General features: G+C 41.4%; 1 protein-coding gene across 4 annotated transcripts in view; it reads right to left on the bottom strand.

Annotated features, from left to right (window-relative positions):
* Dclk1 (doublecortin like kinase 1) overlaps positions 1-19,269 on the bottom strand; it is a 348,060-nt gene extending 328,791 nt beyond the window's left edge. For 2 of the 4 annotated variants that reach the window (XM_070002969.1, XM_070002970.1), the window contains exons 1-2: positions 18,948-19,257; positions 14,705-15,099 (exon numbers count right to left, since the gene is read on the bottom strand). In XM_070002969.1, the coding sequence (XP_069859070.1) occupies positions 14,705-15,080 (376 nt within the window). In that variant the 5' untranslated portion in view covers positions 15,081-15,099; positions 18,948-19,257. Of the gene's footprint in view, positions 1-14,704; positions 15,100-18,947 lie in introns of all 4 variants that reach the window. The other 2 variants (XM_070002974.1, XM_070002971.1) reach the window with 2 other exon arrangements.
* Positions 19,270-23,713: the final 4,444 nt, after the last annotated feature.

Genomic DNA, 23,713 nt, shown 5'->3' with positions numbered 1-23,713 from the left:
GGCACCAGTTTTAAGGAGAAGGTTTTCATGGTGCTATTAAAGAGAAGAAGGAAAAAGAATAGCCAAAGGTAGGCCTGGGTGGTTCTTCCATGGAAGTCTTCTGTAACATAATGGTAAAGATAAATAAACTTATAGAAAATAAATGTGAATGTATTTTGTCAGACCTATGGGTAAATGTCAACTTCTCAACTCCAAAACATCAGAAAAGAAAAATTTAAAGTTGGGCACTGGTTGTTCATGCCTGTAATCCTAACTACTCAGGAGGCTGCTCTAAGGATTGTGGTTCTAAGCCAGCCCCAGCAGGAAAGTCTATGAGACTCTTATCTCCAATAAACCTCTCAAAAAAAGCTGTAAGTGGCACTGTGCCTCAGATGGTAAGGCACTAACCTTGAACACAAAGATGCTCAGGGGACAGCACACGGGCCCTGAGTGCAAGACCCAGGACTGGTGAAAAGGAAGGGAGGAAGGAAGGAAGGAAGGAAGGAAGGAAGGAAGGAAGGAAGGAAGGAAGGAAGGAAGGCAGGCAGGCAGGCAGGGAGGGAGGGAGGGAGGGAGGGAGGGAGGGGAAAAGAAAAAAATTGAGAAATGTATTTTTAATTTTTTTAACTGATATGCTTGAAAAGTAAAATTAAATAGGAGAAAATGACTACTACAATTAGTTGATATAATGTACAAAGCTTATCATAATTTCCAATGTTTGACATGCTAAAATATGAAACAAAGGTTAAAAACAATCTAAACAGTAAATAGAGCCAGGTAGCTATGGTTCATGCTTTTACTCCTAGCTACTAAGGTTTAAAGCCAGTCTGGACAGGAAAGCCCATGAAACTCATCTGTAATTATCAAGCAAAAAGGTAGAAGTTGAGCTGTGGCTCAAGTGGTAGAGCACTAGCCTTAAGAGAGAAAAAGCTAAGGAGAGTTCTTAGGCCCTGAGTTGAAGCCCCAGTCCAGAAACAACAACAACAAAAATAGACAATATAAAAATGATGTATGTGGGAGTTGTGACAATGAAATCACCCCCCCCCATAACTAGCAAAATCCAATTTTTTTAAGAATAAATAGAATACAACACTAGGGACCCTGAATGGATAAGAATTCATTTTGAAAACAAATAGCAAACTGTATTTTGAGCCATGAAACTATTTATGTTTCCAACTCATAACCTTTCACCAGTAAAATTTTTCTCCTAAGGAAATGACAAACATCAAATAACATAATTGTAACAAGTATATGCAACTTTAACCATGAGATCCCAAAATTAAAAACAACTCATAAAGCCAGGGGTTGGCAATAGCTCATACCTGAAATCCTAGTTACCCAAGAGGCTGAGATCTGAAGATCACAGTTCAAAGCCAGCCTTGATAGTAAAGTCCATGAGACTTAACCACCAAAGAGTAAGAAGTGGAACTGTGGCTCAAGTGGTAGAGGAGTAGCCTTAAACAAAAAAGCTCAGGACAACACCCAGACCCTGAGTTCAAACCACAGAATAGACACCAAAAACAAAAGAAAAAAAAAGAACAATGACAAAAAGCCCCAAATAACCCACAAATCTCCTAAATCCCAAATAATAGGTAATAATAGGTAATGGGTTCAAGACCTGAATTGGCTACTCTATGCAGTGAAAGAAACCTAGGCCATGAGCCTGTCTTCAAAAGGCTTCGAAAGCAAACAGTGTATGTGACAAGATTCTATAAGATAGAAAATGTCAAATGCTAAATACATGCTATAGTAATCCTAATCTGGAAAAGAAAGAAATTAGTCTCCATTCCCTCTAGGCTGTTGAAGAAGAAAGGCCATTCACAATGGCCTCGGGACTGAGTAAAACTTCTATAGACAATAAAAGTGAGAAAGGTATTTCAAATAAAATAATAGTATGCATTGCTGACCATCTACAAGATGTTAGTGTTTCCATAAAATGGCTCTATAGACAAACTGATAGGACTGCAATATATAAGTAACAAAGTCATAGTGGTCAGACATGGGTGTTGACAGATCACAGGTTCCAGTTAGAAGAAAGAGCTGAAGGTAGGATGTGGGCAACAGAAACACAAGACACCATGAAGAAAGACCGAGAAAGGAGACTGAACTTTTCACATCTACTCCACAGAGGGTGTGAATGCTGTGAGCACTCAGCAGATTGGTTCAATCAAGCAGAATTAGAGATGATTAGATATGGAATGGCAAAGGACTGTGAGTTAGCCAGGACACTAAAACTCCTCTTTTAGTCTACTTCCCACGTTCCATGGTAGATAAAATAAGAAACAGGAATAAGTTTGGGTATGTAGAAAGGCAGGAAATTGTTCTGACTGTGTACATACTAAATTTGAAGTCCTTAAGAGACAAGCAGTTGGAAATTTCCAACAAGCAATAAGAAATCACATTCAGGAATTTCAAAGATGGAGTGTATGGCTGCTGTAGCTGCAGGAACTGAAGAAAAGGCTAAAGGAAGGAAATGCTCAGAATCACTGGGTGAAGTTGAAATCCGGGAGATCAATATTTTTTAAATAAGTTTTTTATTGTGAAAATACCGTACAGAGGGATTACAATGACATGAGCAAGGTAATGAGTACGTTTCTTATCAAGCATTGTTGCCTCCTCCATTGTTTTTCCCCTACCATCCCTGCCCTCCTATCTCCACGACACCCCCTCTCTCCCCCCACAAAAGCTGTAAAATTCATTTTTTGACACAATGTCTTGTACATCTCACTATTGCAATGGGTCCACCAAATTGTTTAAATAGTGATCAATATTTAAACAAGAGCAAACTGAAGAAGTTATTGCAGGGATGGGATGGCATAGTGTAGTCTTTTGAATAATTAGCAGAATAAAGACCAGGAAGCTGAAAAATTTTTTGACTGACGCGGAGGCTTAAGGAGAGGGAAGGCAGATAAATGGAGAGAGAAATGGTAGGAGAATACAGTCATAAGACTCAGTGTACACATGTGAAAAGGGGACTAGGAAACTGGGGTGGGGATGGGAATAGATAGAAGGTAATAGATGGAAGGGTGACATGGATCAAGATGCGCTGTACATCTGATTAGACATGTTAAATTTAAACCTTTAGTACAACTATTTGAAGATATAATAATAATACTAATAATAACAATAAAAGAGAAGAAAAACAGAGGGCCAGAGGAAAGGAGAGGAGAAGGGATGGAGGAGGGATGAAGGGAAGAAAGAAAAAGAAGAGAGAAGGGAAGGATAAGTTAGAAGAGGAGGAAGGGAAAGAGAGACAGAAAGAAACACAGAGAGAGACAGAATGAAGCTATTGAAGGGAACAGAGAGAAATGAGATGCTGGGGCCATGAACACAACTGGTAGTGAATGTATTGAACTATGGGGCATCAGCATCCAATGCCAAAATAATTATTCCTACAAGATCACTGTACTGGACCAGCAGGAAGTCACACATGCCTCTGCATGTTGAGTAGTGATGCCCCATTACTGCCATGTATTCATTTATCTACTCATTGTCTTTCCTCTTTATACCTGGAGTATCTGTTAAGCAATTAAAACTATTATTCCAGACTAAGGTCTTCAATGCCACTGACTTCCAGAGGGGTAGATATAAAATAAAATTACATTAAGTGAAGTAAGCCAGGTCCAAAGAAACACAGGTCCCATGGTTTCCTTTATTTGCAGTAAGTAGTACATGTGTAGCACAAGCAGAAAAAGCCAAAAGCTATGTACATATGACCATATAAGATGTTGTTAAGTAAAACAAACCCCAAGATAGGGACACAAATATCTTTTTTCTTTCTTGTTATTGTATCTAATGTATTTATAATGTACCATGTGGTTTTTTGTTTCTTTGTGTGTTCCTCCTCCACAGTATAACCCCTGTTTTCCCTGTATTTGATGTCGGTGCGCTGCATCTTGTATATACATTTATCTAATTCAGGAAGGGGAAGGGATAAAACAAAATGCTTAAACAAGGATACAGGTTGACCCATTTTAACAATGAGATGTACAAAACACTATGTTGAAAATGAACTTTATAACTTCGGTGGGGGAGGGAGGTAGTTGTCGAGGTGGGAGGGAAGGGATGGTAGGGGAAAACAAAGAAGGAGGCAACAATGCTCAATAGGAAATGTACTCATTACCTTGCTCATGTAACTGTAACCCCTCTGTACAGCGTTTTTACAACAAAAACATACAAAAAATTAAATAAATGAGTATACTATAGTGCAATGAGCCTAATGAAGGGATGATGTGTGATTAAATTTTAAGCAAATAGAGGCAGCAAGTGTTGACATTTCTAATCATGGAAGAGCTTCACGTTCGAAGGTCAGTAAGATCAAGACAAAAATTGTTTAGACTGTAGGTAATGTGTGTATCTATAGGCTGAGAGGTATGAGCATATAAAAGCTATTGGTGAGAAGGATCATTTATGACTGTCCAATGTTGATCACTTAGTATATTGATCATGTTCTAACCCCGTGATCTTACCTACCATCCTTACCGCAACCCAGCAAGCAAAGTATTACCATGCCTCTTGTCATGTAGCATACTGACTAAGGCACAACGAGGTAGAGATCTGCTATAGATCTTAGCCTTAAGAAAGATGGAGGCAAGACTTAAACACAAAAGGTTTGGTTCCAGAGCCTGTGCTCTTCCCCATTATGTTACACACATACTCTGAGGAGGGACTTCTCCTTAGGCTGAGACAGGAGATAAGAGAAGTCTGGGAAAGAAAAGGAATAGAAAGACAACAGCTCAATTGCAGTGCTGAGTGCATCAATTGGGGTCAGGAGACATGGGCAGCCACAAGGGGAGGATAGGAATGAAATGCTGTCACAGACACATAAAGACCGCAGGTCACATTCTACATGCAGAATGGACAGTTACTTTTAAACCAAAAAGTGGAATAAAGTGATCTGACGATGGCCAGGACACTATAGGTCGGATGTCCTGTTTGAAGGCTACTATATGGGATATGTGCATTTTCAAAAGAAGCTAGTATAAACCCCATGCACTGTATAAGGAATAGAAAGCATGCATGAATACAAAGATGATATAAGAAAAAGAAAAACTGAACTCTATTCTTAGCTTAAGACTCCTGAACAGTACAAGAAATAGATGACAAGTGCTAAGTAGCAAAAAAAAAAAAAGATGATACATACTCTATTTTTAACTTTTTCTGCATTGTTCACATTTTTGTACTATAGAAATGCTATTGCTCTTTCAGTCCAAAAACTGGGCAATATTATTGTTCAGAAGTAGTAAGGGCTTAAAGACTTTAATAATGGTGATGGAGCAGAAAGAACAAAATGAAGAAACAGAAATCCCAGGATTTGGTGACAACTTGAACTTGGAGAATTTCTGAGAGAAGCGCCAAGCATGGCGGTGTATGTCAATAATTCCAGCTACATAGAAGGTGAAGATAGGAAGATCTCATCTTGAAGCCAGATTGGACAAAAGTTAGCAAAACCCTCTCTTTAAAAAAGTCGGACTTGGGGCTGGGAAGGTGGCTCAATAGTAGAGTGCTTGCCTCGCATGCATGAGGCCCTGGGTTCGATTCCTCAGCACCACATAAGCAGAAAAACCCGGAAGTGGCACTGTGGTTCAAGTGGTAGAGTGCTAGCCTTGAACTGAATTGTTCAGGGACAGCACCCAGGCCCCATGACTGAACGACAACAACAAAAAAAGCCAGACTTGTATAGTCATACCACCTACTCATGGGGCAAAAAAAATAGGAGGATCAAGGGCCACAGCCAACCCAGGCAAAAGGCCAAGCTCCTACCTGAAAAACAAAACAAAAACCTGAAAGCAAAAGAACTAAGGGTATGGCTTGAAAAGTAGAGTATGTCTAGCAAGCATGAAACTATGAAATTAGTCCCAGGTATTACAGAAAAGAAAACAAACAAGCAATAAAAGACAAAAAAGAAAGAGAAGTTAAGAATTGTGTTAACAGGTATACTCAGGATGCCATATGAGAATACCATATACTGAGTGGTTTATAAACTCCACTCATTTATTTCTTACACCTCTGGAGGCTGGAAAGTCAAAGATCAATGTTCTGGGAGATGCATCATCTAATAAGGATCAAAACAGCCCCATTCCCCCCCCAGGATGGAAGGGGTTACCAGTTCTTTGTGATAATGTAATCAATCATCATATTTATGACTCCAAGACCATGACCTAAATATCAAATGCTCCTTCTCTGACCCTCAGCACATTGATAATTAAGTTCCAACACAGGAATTGGGGGTGATGGCAGTCACAGACATTAGAACCCTAGCAGGTCATGAAACTATTTAATAAGAACTAGAACCGGGGAGGAAGCACAAATCTAGATAATGGCAAAGAATAAGTTAACTTTCTTCATGTTGAGTTTGAAAGGACAAAGGGTGTCCCAGTGGAATATATCCAGGTGGCCACAGTGCAGAAGACAGGTCTGATTTGAGAGTAATGGGTCTTAAAACATCAACTGAAATAATGACAGCCAGTAAGACCAGAAAAGAACCCCAAGGTCAGAAAGTGGATGACACCATGTGTGAAAATGTGACATGGGAAAGAAATAGAAAATCACAAAAACACACCACAGCAATAATCACAATAAGCACAGTCCACTAATAAAGGCTAGAATCTAGAAGCAAAAGCTTAAGGAGCTATAAAATATTTACAAAGACACAAAGTTTCTCACTCGAATATTTACTAATTACAAAGGAGAAAAGAGTAACTTTAGAAAGAAGATTCCTGGTGCATATCTTAACCAGCTGGCCTGGGTAGGCAGTAATAAAGCATGTTGTAGAAGATACTTCATTATTAAACTGCTGAAGGTCATATAGGAACTCCTGTGTGACAACTTTGAAGATCCAAATTAATTTCAAAATACAACATGAAAGAATTGAAGCAAATAGCCTGGGAGAATCAAAATTGAATTGGATCCCTACTTCACATATTATACCAATATAACTTTATTTAAAAGTGTAATTGGGCTGGGCACCAAAGGCATTCATGCCTGTACACCTATTTACTCAGGAGGCTGAACAGACATTAGAAGCCAGCATAGGCAAAAAGTACACTAGACTCTACCTCCAAAATAACCAGCAAAAGCTGGGCACTGGTGGCTCACGCTTATAAACCTACTTACTCAGGAGGCTGACATCTAAGCATCATGGTTCAAAGCCTGTCCAAGCAGAAATGTCCCCATGAAACTCTAGAATTAACCACTCAAAATCCAGAAGTGGCACTGTGGCTCAAAGTATAGAGTGCTAGCCTTGTGTAAAAGACCTCAGGAACAGCGTCAGTGTTCTGACTTCAAGCCCCTCAACTGACAAAAAATAAAAAATAAATAACCAGCAAAAGGTGGGATGGTAGAAAATGATGAAAACTATGGGGTTAGAATATATAGAAAATATATCAATGCCCATTATATATATGGAAAGGTAAGCCAATAACAACACCCCTGATTGTCTTTTCTTAATTTGAATGGAAACAAATCTGTGAATACATCACCTTCTTGAGAAAATACCAGTCTCACAAATCAGTGGTCAGAGAGCAAATTGAAACACTTTACAGACAGCAATTATTTAATATTCTCAAAAGTTAAACACTTCTACCTCTCTTACTATATCACTTCTAGAAATTATCCTAAAGATAATCACATACATGAGTAGAAAGCTGGGATCTAAGGATATTCATTGCAAAATTATTTATAATAACAAAGGAGTGGACACATTCTAAAAGCCTACCACCAACAGAAGGCTGGTTAAATAAAACATGGTACATTTGAATAAAGGAGTATGAGAAGTCAGTAAAAATGTGTAACAAACACAGTAGACACAGTTCTTGATTTATTGATATAGAAAGGGCTCCATGATATAAAACTAAATACAAAAAGCAAGGTGCAATTGGTTAATCACCTGTAGAAAACTAATATATCACCCTGCACCAGAATCAACTCCAAATGGATCAAAGAACTCGAAGTCAAAGCAGACACTCTGAAAACATTACAGAACCAAATAGGAGAAACCCTAGGTCTCCTTGGCACAGGCCAAAATTTTCTTAATAGAGAACCAGAAACACAACAAATCAAAGAAAGGTTGAACAAATGGGATTGCATGAAGTTGCAGAGCTTCTGCATGGCAAAGGACATAGCTAGCAAGATCAATAGAAAGCCCACGGATTGGGAGAAGATCTTTACTAGCCATACAACGGACAAGGGTCTCATATCTAAAATATACTTAGAACTAAAAAAATTAAATTCTCCAACAACAAATCCTCAAAAAAACAACTGCCCAATAAATAAGTGGGCTAAAGACTTACAGAGAAACTTCTCTGAAGAAGAAAGAAGGATGGCCAATAGACACATGAAGAGATGCTCAACCTCTCTAGCCATAAAATAAATGCAAATCAAAACAACATTGAGATTCCATCTCACCCCAGTTAGAATGGCTATAATCAAGAACTCTAATAACAACAGATGCTGGAGGGGATGTGGCCAGAGGGAATCCTACTACATTGTTGGTGAGAATATAAACTTGTTCAACCACTTTGGAAAGCAGTATGGAGGTTCCTCAAAAGACTCCACATAAAGCTCCCCTATGACCCAGCAATCCCACTTTGGGGCATTTCCCAGATGATCACAAACAAGACCATAGTAAAGCTACAAGCACAACTATGTTTATTGCAGCATTATTTACCATAGTTAAGACATGGAACCAACCCAGATGCCCCTCAGTAGATGAATCGATCAAGAAAATGTGATATAATATGGAATTCTATGCCTCCATCAGAAAGAATGACATTGGCCCATTTGTTAGGAAATGGAAAGACTTGGAAAAAAATTATATTAAGTGAAGTAAGCCAGGCCCAAAGAAACATAGGTCCCATGGTTTCCCTTATTTGCAATAACTAGTATATGTCTGGGACAAGCAGAAAAGGTCAAAAGCTATGTTCATATGACCAGATAAGATGATGTTAACTAAAATGAACCCCAAGATAGGGACACGAGTGTTTTTTTCTTGCTTGCTATTGTTTCTAATGTATTTATAATGTACCATGTGATATTTTTTGTTTCTTTGTATGTTCCTCCCCATGGTATAACCCCTGTTTTCAATGTATTTGATGTCGGTGCCCTGCATCTTGTATATATACTTCTCTCATTTGGGGAGGGGAAGGGAAAAAGCAAAATGTTTAAATAGGGATACAAGTTGACCTATTGCAACAATGAGATGTACAAAACACTATGTTGAAAAACAAACTTTACAATTTAGGTGTGGGGGCGTGGGGGGGTTTTGTAGTTGTCGAGGTGGGAGGGAAGGGATGGTAGGGGAAAAACAAAGGAGGAGTTAACAATGCTCGATAGGAAATGTACTCATTATCTTGGTTAAATGGTAGATCACCAGCCTTGAGCAAGTGACCATGCCCAGGCCTTGAGTTCAAGGCCCAGTGTTGGCACAAAAGAAAGATAACAAAAACAAAAGTGCCATTCCAAAAATAAACACTGAAGAATGCCATCTTTGGTATACTTAGTATATGTGTACTTGTGTATAGACATACATACATGCATACATAACACATACAAGCATATTTACATACAGACATACACACATGCGCCTGCCCACACATACACACATATTATATATTTATAAATAAAACATAGATATATACACATGCACTCCTCTATTATATAACTAGAGCTTACAGCCAACTCCATCAACTGCTCTTCTGCATAATAATCAGTGGATAATAATAACACAGTCAAAGTGACCATAAGACAGTTATAAATACACTCACATATGTCATTGTAACTCAGAAGTTTCAGCCTGAGATCAAGTGAGAAAGAACAAACTTAAAAACATTTGCCGCTGCATCCACTAAAAGGATTTAATTTAAAATTCAAACCTCATCAGGGTGTCAGGAGGGAAAATGAAAAGCTAATAACAGGCATTGAGGTTTACATAAAATTAGTATGTAAAGTGAGAGGTAGGAGCCTAATGAGGAAGAGGAAGCAGTGGTTTGTATTTTAACAAACTAAGCAGAAATGTACTAGACAAAGAAGCAAATCTAAATGAATTTCCAGCTATTTAAAACACCCGGTGCAGCTGTGTGGTAATTGTCCATGTTATGAACTAAGAGTTAAAAAAATATGTTTATATTGAAAATTCAAAAAAGAAAAAAAATCCCAAATGCACAATACATGAATTCACTCACCATCCTGATGGAATCATTCATTCAACTAAATAAAAAGGTATTTTTTTCTAGGAAAGTAATTTTAAAGTATCAAAAAATTCCACCTGCATTTACTTTAAAAGGAATGCAGGGAAAAAAAAAATCCATTTGGGAGCACATGAAAAGACAAAAGTGTTTCTGGAAACAACACTTTTCATTCTCCGAATTAAGCCAAAGATAGAAACTGTTTTCCAAAAGTAGTAAATACACTAATAGCAGTGGAAACAACTTTTATTTGTAGTTAACTTTCCACTAGAATATCGGCTAATCTATATCAGAAATAACCCACTGTCCTAACTTTTATATAGCTTTTATATGAATTCACTTACAGCACATGGGATGAGTAGCAGTTGTGAGCTTTAGCACTGACACACACCTTCCAGGGTTCAAATCTTAACTCTACCATATCTTGCTATGGGATCCAAATAGATCCCTGTCACACTGCATTTACTCTTAGCACAGGATGACAACACCAACTGCCCCTTGGGAGCACTGTGAGATCTATATATATTCACATCTGACTAAGGGACTCTGATTGAGGCTTGACACATGCTTAGTAACTCTGAACCATCCTTACTGTCTTCAGACAATACAGCAATGCACACAAAGTCCAACATGACAGGATAGAGGGGAAGGGAGGTGAGGAGAGGGGAGGGGAGGGGAGATCCAGAAATAGTTGCACATAGCTACAGCTAATCTAATAGTCAACAAGAGCACCATAAACACATGTTGAATTAAAGACAGCTTCAATAACAAATGGTGTTGGGGAAACTGGATATCCTCCACATGTAAAAGAATGAAACTAAATCCCTCTCTCTAACCCTGTACAAAATTTAATTCAAAATGCATCAAAGATCTAAACTACCATTTGACCTGCTATCATTCCTGGCCATATATCCAGAGAAATGTAAGTCAGCACACCCATACTCATAGCAGCACTATTCACAGTAGCCCAACTATAGAATCAGCCAAAATACCCATCCACTTATGAATGGATAAAGAGAATGTGGAATGTATGTAAACAAGCATGCACACATGCACACACACACACACACACACACACACAAATGGAGTATTACTCAATCATGATTTTATGTCATTTTTAGGAAAATGAATAGAACTAATGTTCATCATAGCTAAGTACTAAGTAAGTGAGACTGAAAATGGTCAGTGTCATGTGTTCTCTTTCATATGAGGAATCTAAACATTTTTTTCTCTTGTGCCAGTATACGTAGTGTTCTTGAGCATTTTTGTTCAAGGCTAGTGCTCTATCACTTGAGCCACTGCTCCATTTCTGGCTTTTTTTGATGGTTCATTGGAGATCACAGCCTGACAGACATCCCTGCCCAAGCTGTCTTAAAACTAAAATCTCTGGATCTCTGCCTCATGTGTAGGATAAGGAATGAGTTACTGATGTCCAGTAGGAATCGAGATATTTTAAAAATATGAATGACAGTAGTGTAAAGCAGGGACTGTTTGGGGAGAGAATATGTAGGAGGGGAAAGGCAAAAAGAGAGAGTGAAAGGGGAGATGAATAAATTAATTATATGGGGGCTGGGAAGGTGGCTCAATGGTAGAGCGCTTGCCTTGCATGTATGAGGCCCTCAGCACCCCATAAGCAAAAAGAAAAAAGCGCTGTGGCTCAAGTGGTAGAGCACTAGCCTTGAGCTGAAGAGTTGAGGGATAGCGCCCAGGCCCAGAGTTCAGGCCCCATGACCGGACCAAAAAAATAAATTAATTAATTAATAAGTTAATTAATTATATGCATGTATGAAAATACTACAGTAAAATCTATTAATAATTGTTTTAAGAGGCAGTGAGGATAAAAAGTAACACAGAGGTTAAATTTGACCAAAATATATGCATGTCTGAAAATATAACAATGAAACTCTTTTGTATAGGTCATAAAAACCTAATAAAAACGTGACAAAATCCTGAAAGAAAAAAATTAAAGCTAGAGGAAGATGGTGGCAAACATTGCCATGATTTTGCTGGTCCCTAGATGTGAAGGGAGTCCTTGTCCTCTTCCCATCATCCCTCTTTATTAGGTGAGAATTGTGGACTATCTCGGGCTAAAGGTCAGTTCCGGGTAGGAAACCGAAATACCCAGGCCTTCACAGATGCCACACAAGTGATTTTAGACTTTTAGAATAGAATGAGGAGTCAATCCTCCAGCTGTCTTAGGGTGTGCTTTGAGATCTTGGCATATTTTTCCCTACAATGCCATCAGGCCACAAAGTACTTGTGGCTTGGTGACTAGTCATGCACCTGACTTTGCATCTGATCTTTGGAATATACCACCAAATATTTTATTTGTCTTGTATTTCCTAAGGTCATACAAAGGGTTGGGCATGAAAGAAACAAAGAAGACTTAGAAAATGTTCATGATCATTCTTCCCCTTTAATTTACTAGAAATTTCCACCCCTGCAGAGAAGGGGGAAAAAGCCAAGTCTACAGGCATCTTGGCAGGGTGACAATTCACTGAGAGATATGAATTCTCCCAAAATAAACAAACCAAGCCCAGGATCCTCCACACCTGCTCAAGTCCAATCAAACTATTATGGGCCTGGCATTGCTGCCAAATGATAAGAAAAGGAGAAGAATCCCTCAGATCACATACAGATCTTGATCGCATACAAATTCTGGTTACAGAGGAGGACAAGAGGACTCTGCCTGTCTAGGGTTGATCATCCTAGATCAAAAGAAGCTGAAAGAGATGCCCCCTAGGGACTGTGGCACCCCTCCAGAACCTGGGTCTGGGCAAATACTGCTGGGATAAAGAACAGAGAGTGATAGCGAGCTCTTCCAACACTAAGTCCGACTTAACTTCGCCAACTTTGTTCTGTCCACTTCATCAGAGCCTTGAGATTTCAACTCAGAAAGACCTGCTGTTCAAACAGGAGAGCTCCCAATCTCATTCTATCTTATATTTAATGACAGTTATTTCTCTGTATACTATTGGAATTTGATTCTGATTTTAAGAAGGAAATGAGAGGTTTTATGCTTCCTTCAAGTGGAGTTAATCCAACTGATTAAAGTACAGCACATGTAGGAACGGGTTTCCATGTTATTAACACCTTTGAACACAGAATATGTTAACAAAATAATTACAAGGAAAGTAAACATGTCTGACTAACACAGGGGCTTAAGTAATGGAAGACAGATAAGTAGAAGGAGGAAGGGTATCTAAGTATCTATGGGAAAAAGGAACTAGGAAACATGATGAGATAAATGGGAAGGAGACAGATGTGAGGACAGGGCAGGTAAGAATGACGAAGAGGGGACAGTGATCAAGATGCATTGTACTTAAAAACCAACATGTTGAATTAGCCCATTTGAACTACTTAAAAATAGTTTAAAAATTAAAAGAAAGAAATTCTGAAGCCTGAATCAAATTTAATAGGGCCAGATGCTATAAAAGAGAAGTTATTCCAAAAGTGAGAATAAAAAAAAAATATTAGCTCTGAAACTAAATAAATTAAAAGTCTGTCTACCATGATCGCATGTGTATGCGCGCACACCCACCCACACACACACACACACACACACATACACACCCGCCCCCCACACACAGAAGCACTGTACACATAAACAGGTAGGTTCAATTAAAAATCCATTACACAGCAATTTAAAGATAGTAATAAAAATCGAAAGAAATGGAGTTGATCCCAAGGCAAGCATAATCCAGATATTATTTTTGCACAAGATACCATGCCTTAACTGTGGATCCAAACCGTTCTATTTCACATGGCCCAAAACAGATTAGTGTCCCCATAAATTGGACATAAAAATAATCTGACACCATAAACCCCTTCATCTTTGCAAGTACCACAGGAAAACAATAACTCTTCAAAATTAAGAGGAGGAATGGGAAAGGACATGGAAAGGGTCACATTGCTCAAGATGCACTGTACTCAAACAAAAATGTTGAACTGAAACCCCTTTGTACAACTATTTAAAGATAACAAAAAATTAATTAACTGATTAATTAATCAGAAGAAACTTAGTCTAAGGAATAGTCAGAAAACCTAACTTACCACATGATGTAAGTACCCTCATATCCTTTGAATTTTCAGGTCCTCAATCTCTAATGATAAAATTAATGGGTTTGATAACTATCGAAGCATCAACTTAAAATTTCATTTCCCATTAATCAGTCTTATTTCAAGTACTTTTGGACATCATGATAGCAAAAGCTTAATTTGCATCTCAAAATTACCATGAGCTATGCAATCAAAGATATAAAAATGAACTTTTAAATTAAGGTGATATGAGTCTAAGAAAGGAAAAAGGGATAATATTGTGGGGTTAGGACACCCATGTCTTCAGTCTATTATTATGGGTTCCCTGACTTAATACCATTAATATCTTTTTTTTTCATTCGTTACCCTTATAGTTTAATATACTCAAGCATGGCAAACAGTAAGCACTAGATAAAAGTATCCTCTAAGAAATGAAGACTAGCCCAATGGGGATGGGAGCTTGGATCCCACCAGATCTCCTGGGAGATATCTCCTAGACTCACCTTCTACCAGTTGATCCAGACTGGAAATCTTCTTGAGCCCATCGATGGTGTAGATTGTTCTTACTCCCTGGGGCAAATTCACGTTATCTGACAGAGTTCGGGTCAAATCAGCCAGCAGGGCCTCAAAGGATCTGAAGCGGTCTGGGGAGATGGCATACACAATCCCTTTGAAGTAGCGGTCTCCGTTCCGGTAGAAGCGCACCTTCTTGGCCTTCTTCTCGGAGCTGAGCGTCTGCAGCGTGCGGGTGCGGTAGAAGCTGCAATGGGCGCTGTGCGTGGGGCTGGGCAGGCCATTCACCCGAGACCCCCGGCTGTACCTCTGCGCCTTGTCCCGCTCATCGAAATGCTCCAGCTCCATGTCTCTGCCGAAGGACATGACGGACTGCGGGTGGAACCTGCGAGCCCCAGAAAGACAGACACACAGCCCCGGGTTACTGGTCGATTTCCTGGTGGGAAAGGTTCTGTGTGCTGCACTGCTGAGTGGAGATACCGCCCTCACAGCTCCACAAGAGCTGTCAAGTGGGAGAGAGGGAGAGAGGGGGAGGACGGCGAAGAGGCTGATCCCAGGGGAAACGGTTTATTACTTAACCACAGTTTGATTAGAAACAGCTCCTGTGTGTTGATTGCCTACCACCTATGCATTGTCACAACCTTTCAGACGATTATTGCCTACATTTACAGAGAAACTGAGGCACAGAAATCCTTCCTTCTACAGTGTCTCTAGGAATTGCAGTGGATAAATGGTTGAGAGTTTCATGACTCCAAAGCTCAGCCCTCACTGAAGGGATAATTCTGCTAATTCGGGTAGAATTTGGAACATAAACGATCGTATGATTTTTACAACTGAAGGAAAGTGGGTGGATCCAGGTACTAGTGGCTCATGACTGTAATCCTAGCCATGTAGGAGGCTGAGATCTGAGGATCAAAGTTCACAGCCAGCCTAGGTAGTAAAGTCTGATTAATTGGCAAAAGTACGAAGTGGAGCTGTAGCTAAAGTAATAGAGCACCAGTTTTGAGCAGACAAAGCTAAGGGATAGCACTCAGGCTCTGAGTTCAAGACCCAGTTCAAGATATTTAGGATAGTGCCTAATATATGACACGTGTTTTATTTTTATTAATAAAATCTGCATCTCCACAGTCCATATTTCAGTTTTTTTTTTTTGTGCCAGTACTGGGGCTTGATCTCAGAGCCTGGAAAGTGGAGGGTTTTTCAAGTACTCAGGCCAACTCACTAACCTCCTTCAAACTTTGTAAGCAATATGGCCAAGTTGGCTTTTGAAAGGTTTGTTTTCTATTCATTCATTCATTCATCATTTGTGTTGGTATTAGGCCTTGAACTCAGAGTCTGGCTGTCCCTGAGCTTTTGTGCTCAAGGCTAGCTCCCTACCACTTGAGCCACAGCTTTACTTCTGGCTTTTTTTTTGGGTGCTTAATTGGAGATAAGAGTCTAACTTTCCTGCTCAGGCTAGCTTCCATGATTCTCAGACCTCAACCTCCTGGGTAGGTAGCCACTGGTGCCCAGCCGGTGTTCTTTTTTTCTTTTATTTTTTAATATATTTTTTATTGTAAAGATATACAGAGGGGTTACAGTTACATTTCCTATAGAGCATTGTTACCCCCTCCTTTGTTTTTTTTTCTCTTTTTTTCATTAGTCAAAGCCAACGCAGGCAGTAAAATCTATGAACTCTTATCTCCAATTAAGTAGCAAAAAGGCAGTAGTGGATCTGTGGCTCAAGTGGCAAACACTAGTCTTGAGCAAAAATACTAAGGTACCGAGCCCATGCCATGAGTTCAAGCCCTAGTACTGGGACCCCTCGCCTCCCCCCCCCCCCAAATAAAAGAGAGAGGTCATTCTTCTATCCTTTTGACTTTCCTCCAAATCTAATAATTCCCACTAGAAGGAAACATTCAGCAACCCAGCAAATAATGGCACAGTTGTGTTACCAGAGGTGAAAATCTAGGTTTAAGGGGCCAAAAATGTATCAGCCATTTGATTTCTCTAGAATTAGGGAAAGACTTTTAGAAGCAGGAATTCTATCCCAAAATGAAAAAAAATCAATTTTTAAAAATAGCATTAGAGTCCTGGTTGCTCATGCCTATAATCCTAGCTACTCAGGAGACTGAGATATGAAGATTGCATTCATTGAAGCCAATCTGGGCAGGGAAGTCCGTGAGACTCTTAGCTCCAACTAACCACCAAAAAGCTGGATGTAGAGCAGTAACTAAAGTGGTAGAGAACCCATCTTGAGCATAAAAGCTCAGGGACAGAATCTAGGTCCTGAGTTCAAGCCCCAAGATCTGCACCCTCATACAAACAAATAAGGCAAGGTTTATTGAACTATATTCAACTGTTTTCTTTTCTTTCTAACGATTATGTGTTCACTCAGAGCAGGGACCACATTTTTTACTTTCCTCCACTGAAGTAGATAATGATGTTGCTGACAAAGCAAAACCACACTCCACGATATCATTGCCCTTGGCTGCAGGCACCACTAAATGAATGTCACCAGCCTCCCTATACATCCTTCGTGTCCTGATCATTATTAAAACAGGTGCTTCTACCTCCACTGGCACGAGTGAGCCAAGAGCTACGGAAGGTTCTCTAGGCTTCTACAGGTCCCCACTTCCTGCTTGGGGATCCTGCTAGGACAACACAGCCTCCACATTCTCAGATCATAAGCAGTTCAAAGCCTGGGACAGGTATGCATTAGCTCCAAAAGGGTAACCACCACACCTTGGACACAGACACTGGGTGGGGGAAGAAGGTGGAGACTGACTCTTATCAGAGATTTTCCTACAATTACTGCCAAGCGAGGAAACCAACACTCTCGATTGTTCTTTGTGGAATTTCTCACCATTTTGAAGACTGTATGCACCAGGCTCTCTGTAGATGAGCTCGTGGGTTCTTGTTACACACACACACACACACACACACACACACACACACACACACACACACAGAAATCTGGCACAAAGCTACCACATTGAGATAAGAGTGGGACTCTAGTCCTGGGCAGATTTTAACAGAGGGCTTTGGTATTCGGGGAGAGGAAGCAGGGAATAAAAGGCGCACAGATCCCTCTGAGGGCAGCGTGCATCACCACACATGTCCTCGTCCCAGACGTGTGCATTTGTGTTATAATTTTCCTCTCTTGCAATCCCTTCTGACCGGCATCCATGTGCCATCTCACACTTAAAAACGCTGCCCTACTTTCCCTCCCGCTGAAAGGCGATATATTTAGGAACCATCAGGACACCTAATTCACCCTGCAATGTGGCGGCTCCGCGCGTGTTCACCTTACCCTGGACACACACACACACACACACACACACACACACACACACACACACACACACACAGGTGCAGCAGAGAGGCAGCTGGTTTGAATGGAAACCTTTCCATGGCTTTCTCTCGGGCACACATTGCCTTGCCAAATCCAGGGGCGATGATCCTCTCCACCCCCACCCCACGCCCCCAGCGAACCCGCTTTTCCTCTTTTGTGGAGGAGAGGGTGTGCAAGCGCCGTGGGGGGGGGGGGCGGCGCGGAGGGTGGGGGGGAGTGCGCGCTCTACCCCTAGGGGGAAAATGCCATTTCCTCTCCGCGTGCTTTTAGCACTGCAGGTACCGGTTTGTACACGAGGGCAGCCTCGCTATCCCCAGAGGAACTTGAGACCCCTGCAAAGGTACTTGCAACACCCACACTGCCAGCGCCGCCACCATGCATGGATCCCCCCCGACATACCCACATTCCCACCCCACCCCACCCCACCCCAAGCACACACCATCCGCAATCGCACATCACCCTCCCCAGGCGCTCTGAAAGCACACAATAAGCAGCCAGGCCCGGCCACTCCTTCCCAGGGGACTCAATCCTCTACACAGCCAGGCGTGACAATGACAAGCACCTCTCCCCAGCTCCTCCGCCCTTGGTTCTCCATCTCACAGAAGCCTGGGAACTGGGCAGGAGCGGGGTGGGGGGGGCGATCTTCCGCCACCCCCCTCCCATTGAAAGCCCGGGTGGCACCAGACAAAAGAGGCAGGTGCCAGCCGCCCCCGGGGCCGCCCGCGCACACACCGTGCCCCGGCCCCAGGCCTGGACCTGGCTGGCCAGGGCAGGGCAGCCGCCTTTCGAGGAACGGTGGCGGGCAGGCTGGGGGGTCCGCCCTCGTCCCCCGGAGTGGCCCTCCCCCGCAGTGCCGGTCCCCCCACCCCCCGCCGCCTGGCGAAGGGCTAAGCACCCACCGGTTCTCCGAGAGTCGCCGCTGGGCTGGGGCGGGGGGTCTTTGTGGCCACAATCGGAGCCGCTTCCCGAAGCTGTCCTCGCCCGGGGCTGGGCGCGGCCGGGGCTGGGGGTGCTGCGGGGTCGCAGGCGGGGAGACGGCAGCGGCGGGGTGGGGGGCGGGGGGCGGATCGCGGGTGTCCGGGCGGGCGGCGTCCGCTAAGGCTGGGCTGTGCCTCCGCGGGTCCTCATTGAAATGCGGCGCTCCGCACGGCCTCGCTCCAACCTCTCTCTCCCGAGGAGGGCGGCGGCGGGCGCGCTCCCTTCCCTGTGTCTCGCTCGCTCGCTCGCTCGCCTGCCCACCCCTCTCTTCCTTCTCCGCCTCCGCGCGCGCCCCGTCCCATCCCCGCCCTTCCAGGCAGGGCGCACCCACTACGCTGCGCCCGGGGTCCGCCTCCCTCCCCGCGCCCCGCTCCCACGGTGCATCCACTTAATCCAACCCCTCACCCCCCACCCCACCCCCCACACTGATCTTCAGAACTGGTTGTCTGGAGATAGGGACAGAGCCGATGGCCGCCCTGGGGGATGGACAAAGATGGATTGGAACCGGGATGTAGGCTGCGCAGAGAGGTGAGGGAGCCCTAGAAATGGGGTCTCCTTCCTCAGAAGAGTCAAGGGACATAACTCCTAGCCGAGCCCCTAGGTGACTCAGACCTGTAATCCTAGCTAGTCGGGAGGCTGAGATGTGAGGATCCAGGTTCAAAGCCAGCTAGCTTGGGGTAGGAAAGGCCATGAGACTCTTATCTCCAGTTAACCAGCAAAATAAAGGGGGGCGGGGGGAGAAGTGGAGCTGTGGCTTGAGTGATACAACACCAGCCTGAAGCAGAAAAGGTCAAGTGTGAGTATGAAGCTGTAAATTCAAGCCCCAGTACCTGCAGATTAAAAACAACAGAAGTTTCTTTTCTTTCCTTCCCCTGCCCCATCCACACATTCTGATGGGACCTGGAGGTGGGACACTTTTCTCCCACGGTTATGGAAGCCACAGCAATCACTTCTCGTTTAGGATGCTGTCACTCTATCAAACTATAGTTTTCACCCCAGGAAGGGCCTGATCTGGACTTGAATCCCTCCCATTGACCCCAGGACACGGGTCACCCTTGAAATAGTGAGCAGAGTCGAATGCTTTCTTTGACATTAAGTCCCCCATAACTTAAGACCCAGGTTTTGCTCACCACTACATGCCTCACAGCTGACAAGACTGGTGGTCAGAGTGGAAAGTCCCATGAGTTCACACAGCCTTTCTTCCCAGGGCAAGAATGTTCTAGAAACCCAAACCTTTCCAGCTTCCTCAGCCTTTGTACCAAAGTGCAAAGAAGGAGCAACAGCCTATCCCAGATTCCTGTGAAACCTTAGCCTGGCTGGATATCCACCCACAAAGTTGGTCAACTAATTTTTTTAATGCTATCATTAGGACATGTGTTCATTCCAGACACACACACACACAAATACATGTGTATTTTTTCTTGAGACTGCACTTTTAGAAAACTAATAGTGTACATTTACTGTACAAATGGGTTTCCTTGTGATATTTCCACACATATACATAATGTACTGCTTTTCCCCTCCCACTGGTTGCTGTTTTCCCACCAACACCATAATTTCATTCCTTCTTAAGTATTTGTGTACAGGTACAACACTTTATCCATTTGGTGGTTGACAGGCTCCTACTTAATATAGATTAGATATTGTTAATAGTGCTACATAAGCATTATTGTGTAGATATTTCTACTGCATGCTGACTTACATTCCTTCTGCCACATGTTAAGAAGTGGTAAAAGGATCACATGGCTCTATGTTTATTTTTTGAAGAACATACTAATAATGCAATTAATAAAATTAATTGAACAGGTCTCAAAAGAAGTACAGATGACCAATCACAACATGAAGAAATGTTTAACACCCTTAACCATGAAGGAATTGTAAACAAAATTATGAGATTATGCCTCATTCCTCAGTCAAAATGGCAATCATCAGGAATGCAAACAAACAAATTCTAGCAAAGATGGGGGAGGAAGAGGAACCTTTATACATCATTGGTTGGAATATAAATTAACACATGCACTATAGAAACCAGCATGGAACTCCCTGAGCCTACTCTTTGCAATGGAAAAATCCATATTTTTATTTTTCTCTTGTCTGTTTACCCCAGCTGTATATTTTACTACTTACTATTAACAAGAGCTATTCTGGAATACTTTCAGCATATTATTATGTACTGGCTCAATAATTACCTTTGTTATAAAATGCAACTCATATGTGATGCAAGCTACATATTCAACAAGTGATGCAATATTTATTTTTAAACTATTTAATAGTCCAGGGATGAGATTACAATGAACTCACTAAATTAACTAAATGCAAATTACTGTGCCTGTTTCCTCAAAACCTGATGCAAAGTGAAGGCCCAGGAGTAGGCTAAGAGAATGGCTAGAGCTAAGCAGGCTCTCTGGAGAACAGAAATCAGAGCTTCTTTTTATCTTACCAGTGAAAAATGCCAAATGATTTCTGCCAAAATGCTAAACCATGAAAGAAATTCTCTCTCTTAACCCCAATGGTATTCTGTCAGGATCAATTTTTATGCATTTTATGTAATTCAATCACATCTTTTTCTCTTTCCTACATGCTTCACTTAGGACAATGCAAACAATGTGCTTAAAGAAACAACTTTGGTGTGGGTTCTTTAAGTAGCAACATGCTCCCAAATAGGCATAATTAAACATCTCAGGGAACTGAGACAATCAAGGGTATCTATCAGCTACTACACTAAATAATATACTTAGTCAAAGACAGCAGGTTAGTAGGCAGTAGTACCCAATAACCTGACAGACATGAATGCTATTTTCAAGCATAACCATGGACCTCTAGGGTAGCTTAAGCTGTTGGCAAATATGTCATCCTCAACAATGATTTCTAATTGAAATGCTGTTAAGAAATTACGAATTCAAGTAATTAAAAAAATAAGTCCTACAAAAGAGTTTCAATTTAGCATAAGATTTATGCATGTTGATCAATGTCACCCATCTAAGCCTTCTCTTAAGGAATTTTTTTAACTGGGTTTACATAGTTGGATGATGTCATCCTACTTTCTTTTTTTCCTTTTTAATTTTTTTATTTTTATTAATAAGGTTTTTTTATTGTGAAAATACTGTACAGAGGGGTTACAATTACATGGGCAAGGTAATGAGTACATTTCCTATCAAGCATTGTAGCCTCCTCCTTTATTTCCCTTTACCATCCCACTCCTCCCATCTTCCCCCCCACCAAAGTTGAAAAGTTCGTTTTTCTACATAACCTTTTATACATCTCATTATTGCAATGGGTCCACCTGTATTCCTATTTAAACGATTTGTTTTTTTCCATTCCCCTCCACGAATTATACCGACATCAAATACAGTGAAAACAGGGGTTATACCATGGGGGAGGGACATAAAAAGCAACAAAGAAATCATCTTATAAATGCGTTAGAAAAAATAGCAAGAAAGAAAAACAATTTGAGTCCTTATCTTGGAGTTCATTTCACCTAACATCAACTTGTCTGACCTTTTCTGCTTCTCTCAGACTTATACTAGTTATTACAAATAAGAGAAACCATGGGACCTCTGTTTCTTTGGGCCTGGCTTACTTCACTTAATATAATATTTTCCAAGTTTTTCTATTTCCTAACAAATGGGGCAATGTCATTCCTTCTGATGGAGGCATAGAATTCCATTGTTTATATATACCACATTTTCTTGATCCATTTATCTACTGAGGGGCATCTGGGTTGGTTCCATATCTTAGCTATAGTAAATAATGCTGCAATAAACATAGTTATGCTGGTAGCTTTACTATGGTCTTGTTTGTGATCATTTGGAGAAATGCCCCAAAGTGGGATTGCTGGGTCATAAGGGAGCTCTATGTGGAGTTTTTTGAGGAACCTCCATACTACTTTCCAAAGTGGTTGAACAAGTTTACACTCCCACCAACAATACAGTAAGGTTCCTTTCTGGCCACATCTCCTCCAGCTTCTGTTGTTATTAGAGTTCTTGATTATAGCCATTCTAAATGGGGTGAGGTGGAATGTCAATGTTGATTTGATTTGCATTTCTTTTATGGCTAGGGAGGTTGAGCATTTCTTCATGTGTCTATTGGCCATCCTTCTTTCCTCTTCAGAGAAGTTTCTCTTAAATCTTTAGCCCACTTATTTATTGGGCAGTTGTTTCTTTAAGGATTTGTAGTTGGGATATTAAATTTTTTGAGTTCCAGGTATATTTTAGATATGAGACCCTTGCCCATTGTATGGCTAGTGAAGATCTTCTCCCAATTGTGGGCTTTCTATTGCTCTTGCTAGCTATGTCCTTTGCAATGCAGAAGCTCTGCAACTTCATGCAATCCCATTTGTCCAACCTTTCTTTGATTTGTTGTTTCTGATTCTCTTTTAAGAAAATTTCGGCCTGTGCCAAGGAGACCTGGGGTTTCTCCTATTTGGTACTGTAATATTTTCAGGGTGTCTGCTTTGACTTCGAGGTCTTTGATCCATTTGGAGTTGATTCTGATGCAGGGTGATATATAAGGATCTAGCTTTAGTTTTCTACAAGTAATTAACCAATTTTGCCAGCACCACTTTCTGAAGAGGCTGTCTTTCTTCCATTCTACTTTTTTAGGCTCCCATATCGAAGATTAGGTGGCTATAGGTCTGTGGGTTCATTTCTGGGTTTTCAATTCTATTCCATTGGTCCTGAGGTCTGTT

The sequence above is a fragment of the Dipodomys merriami genome, unplaced genomic scaffold (genome assembly GCF_024711535.1).
Source record: "Dipodomys merriami isolate MVZ:Mamm:240054 unplaced genomic scaffold, mDipMer1.0.p SCAF_6, whole genome shotgun sequence".
Classification (NCBI taxonomy): domain Eukaryota; kingdom Metazoa; phylum Chordata; class Mammalia; order Rodentia; family Heteromyidae; genus Dipodomys; species Dipodomys merriami.
This window is presented reverse-complemented; position numbering and strand designations above follow the sequence as displayed.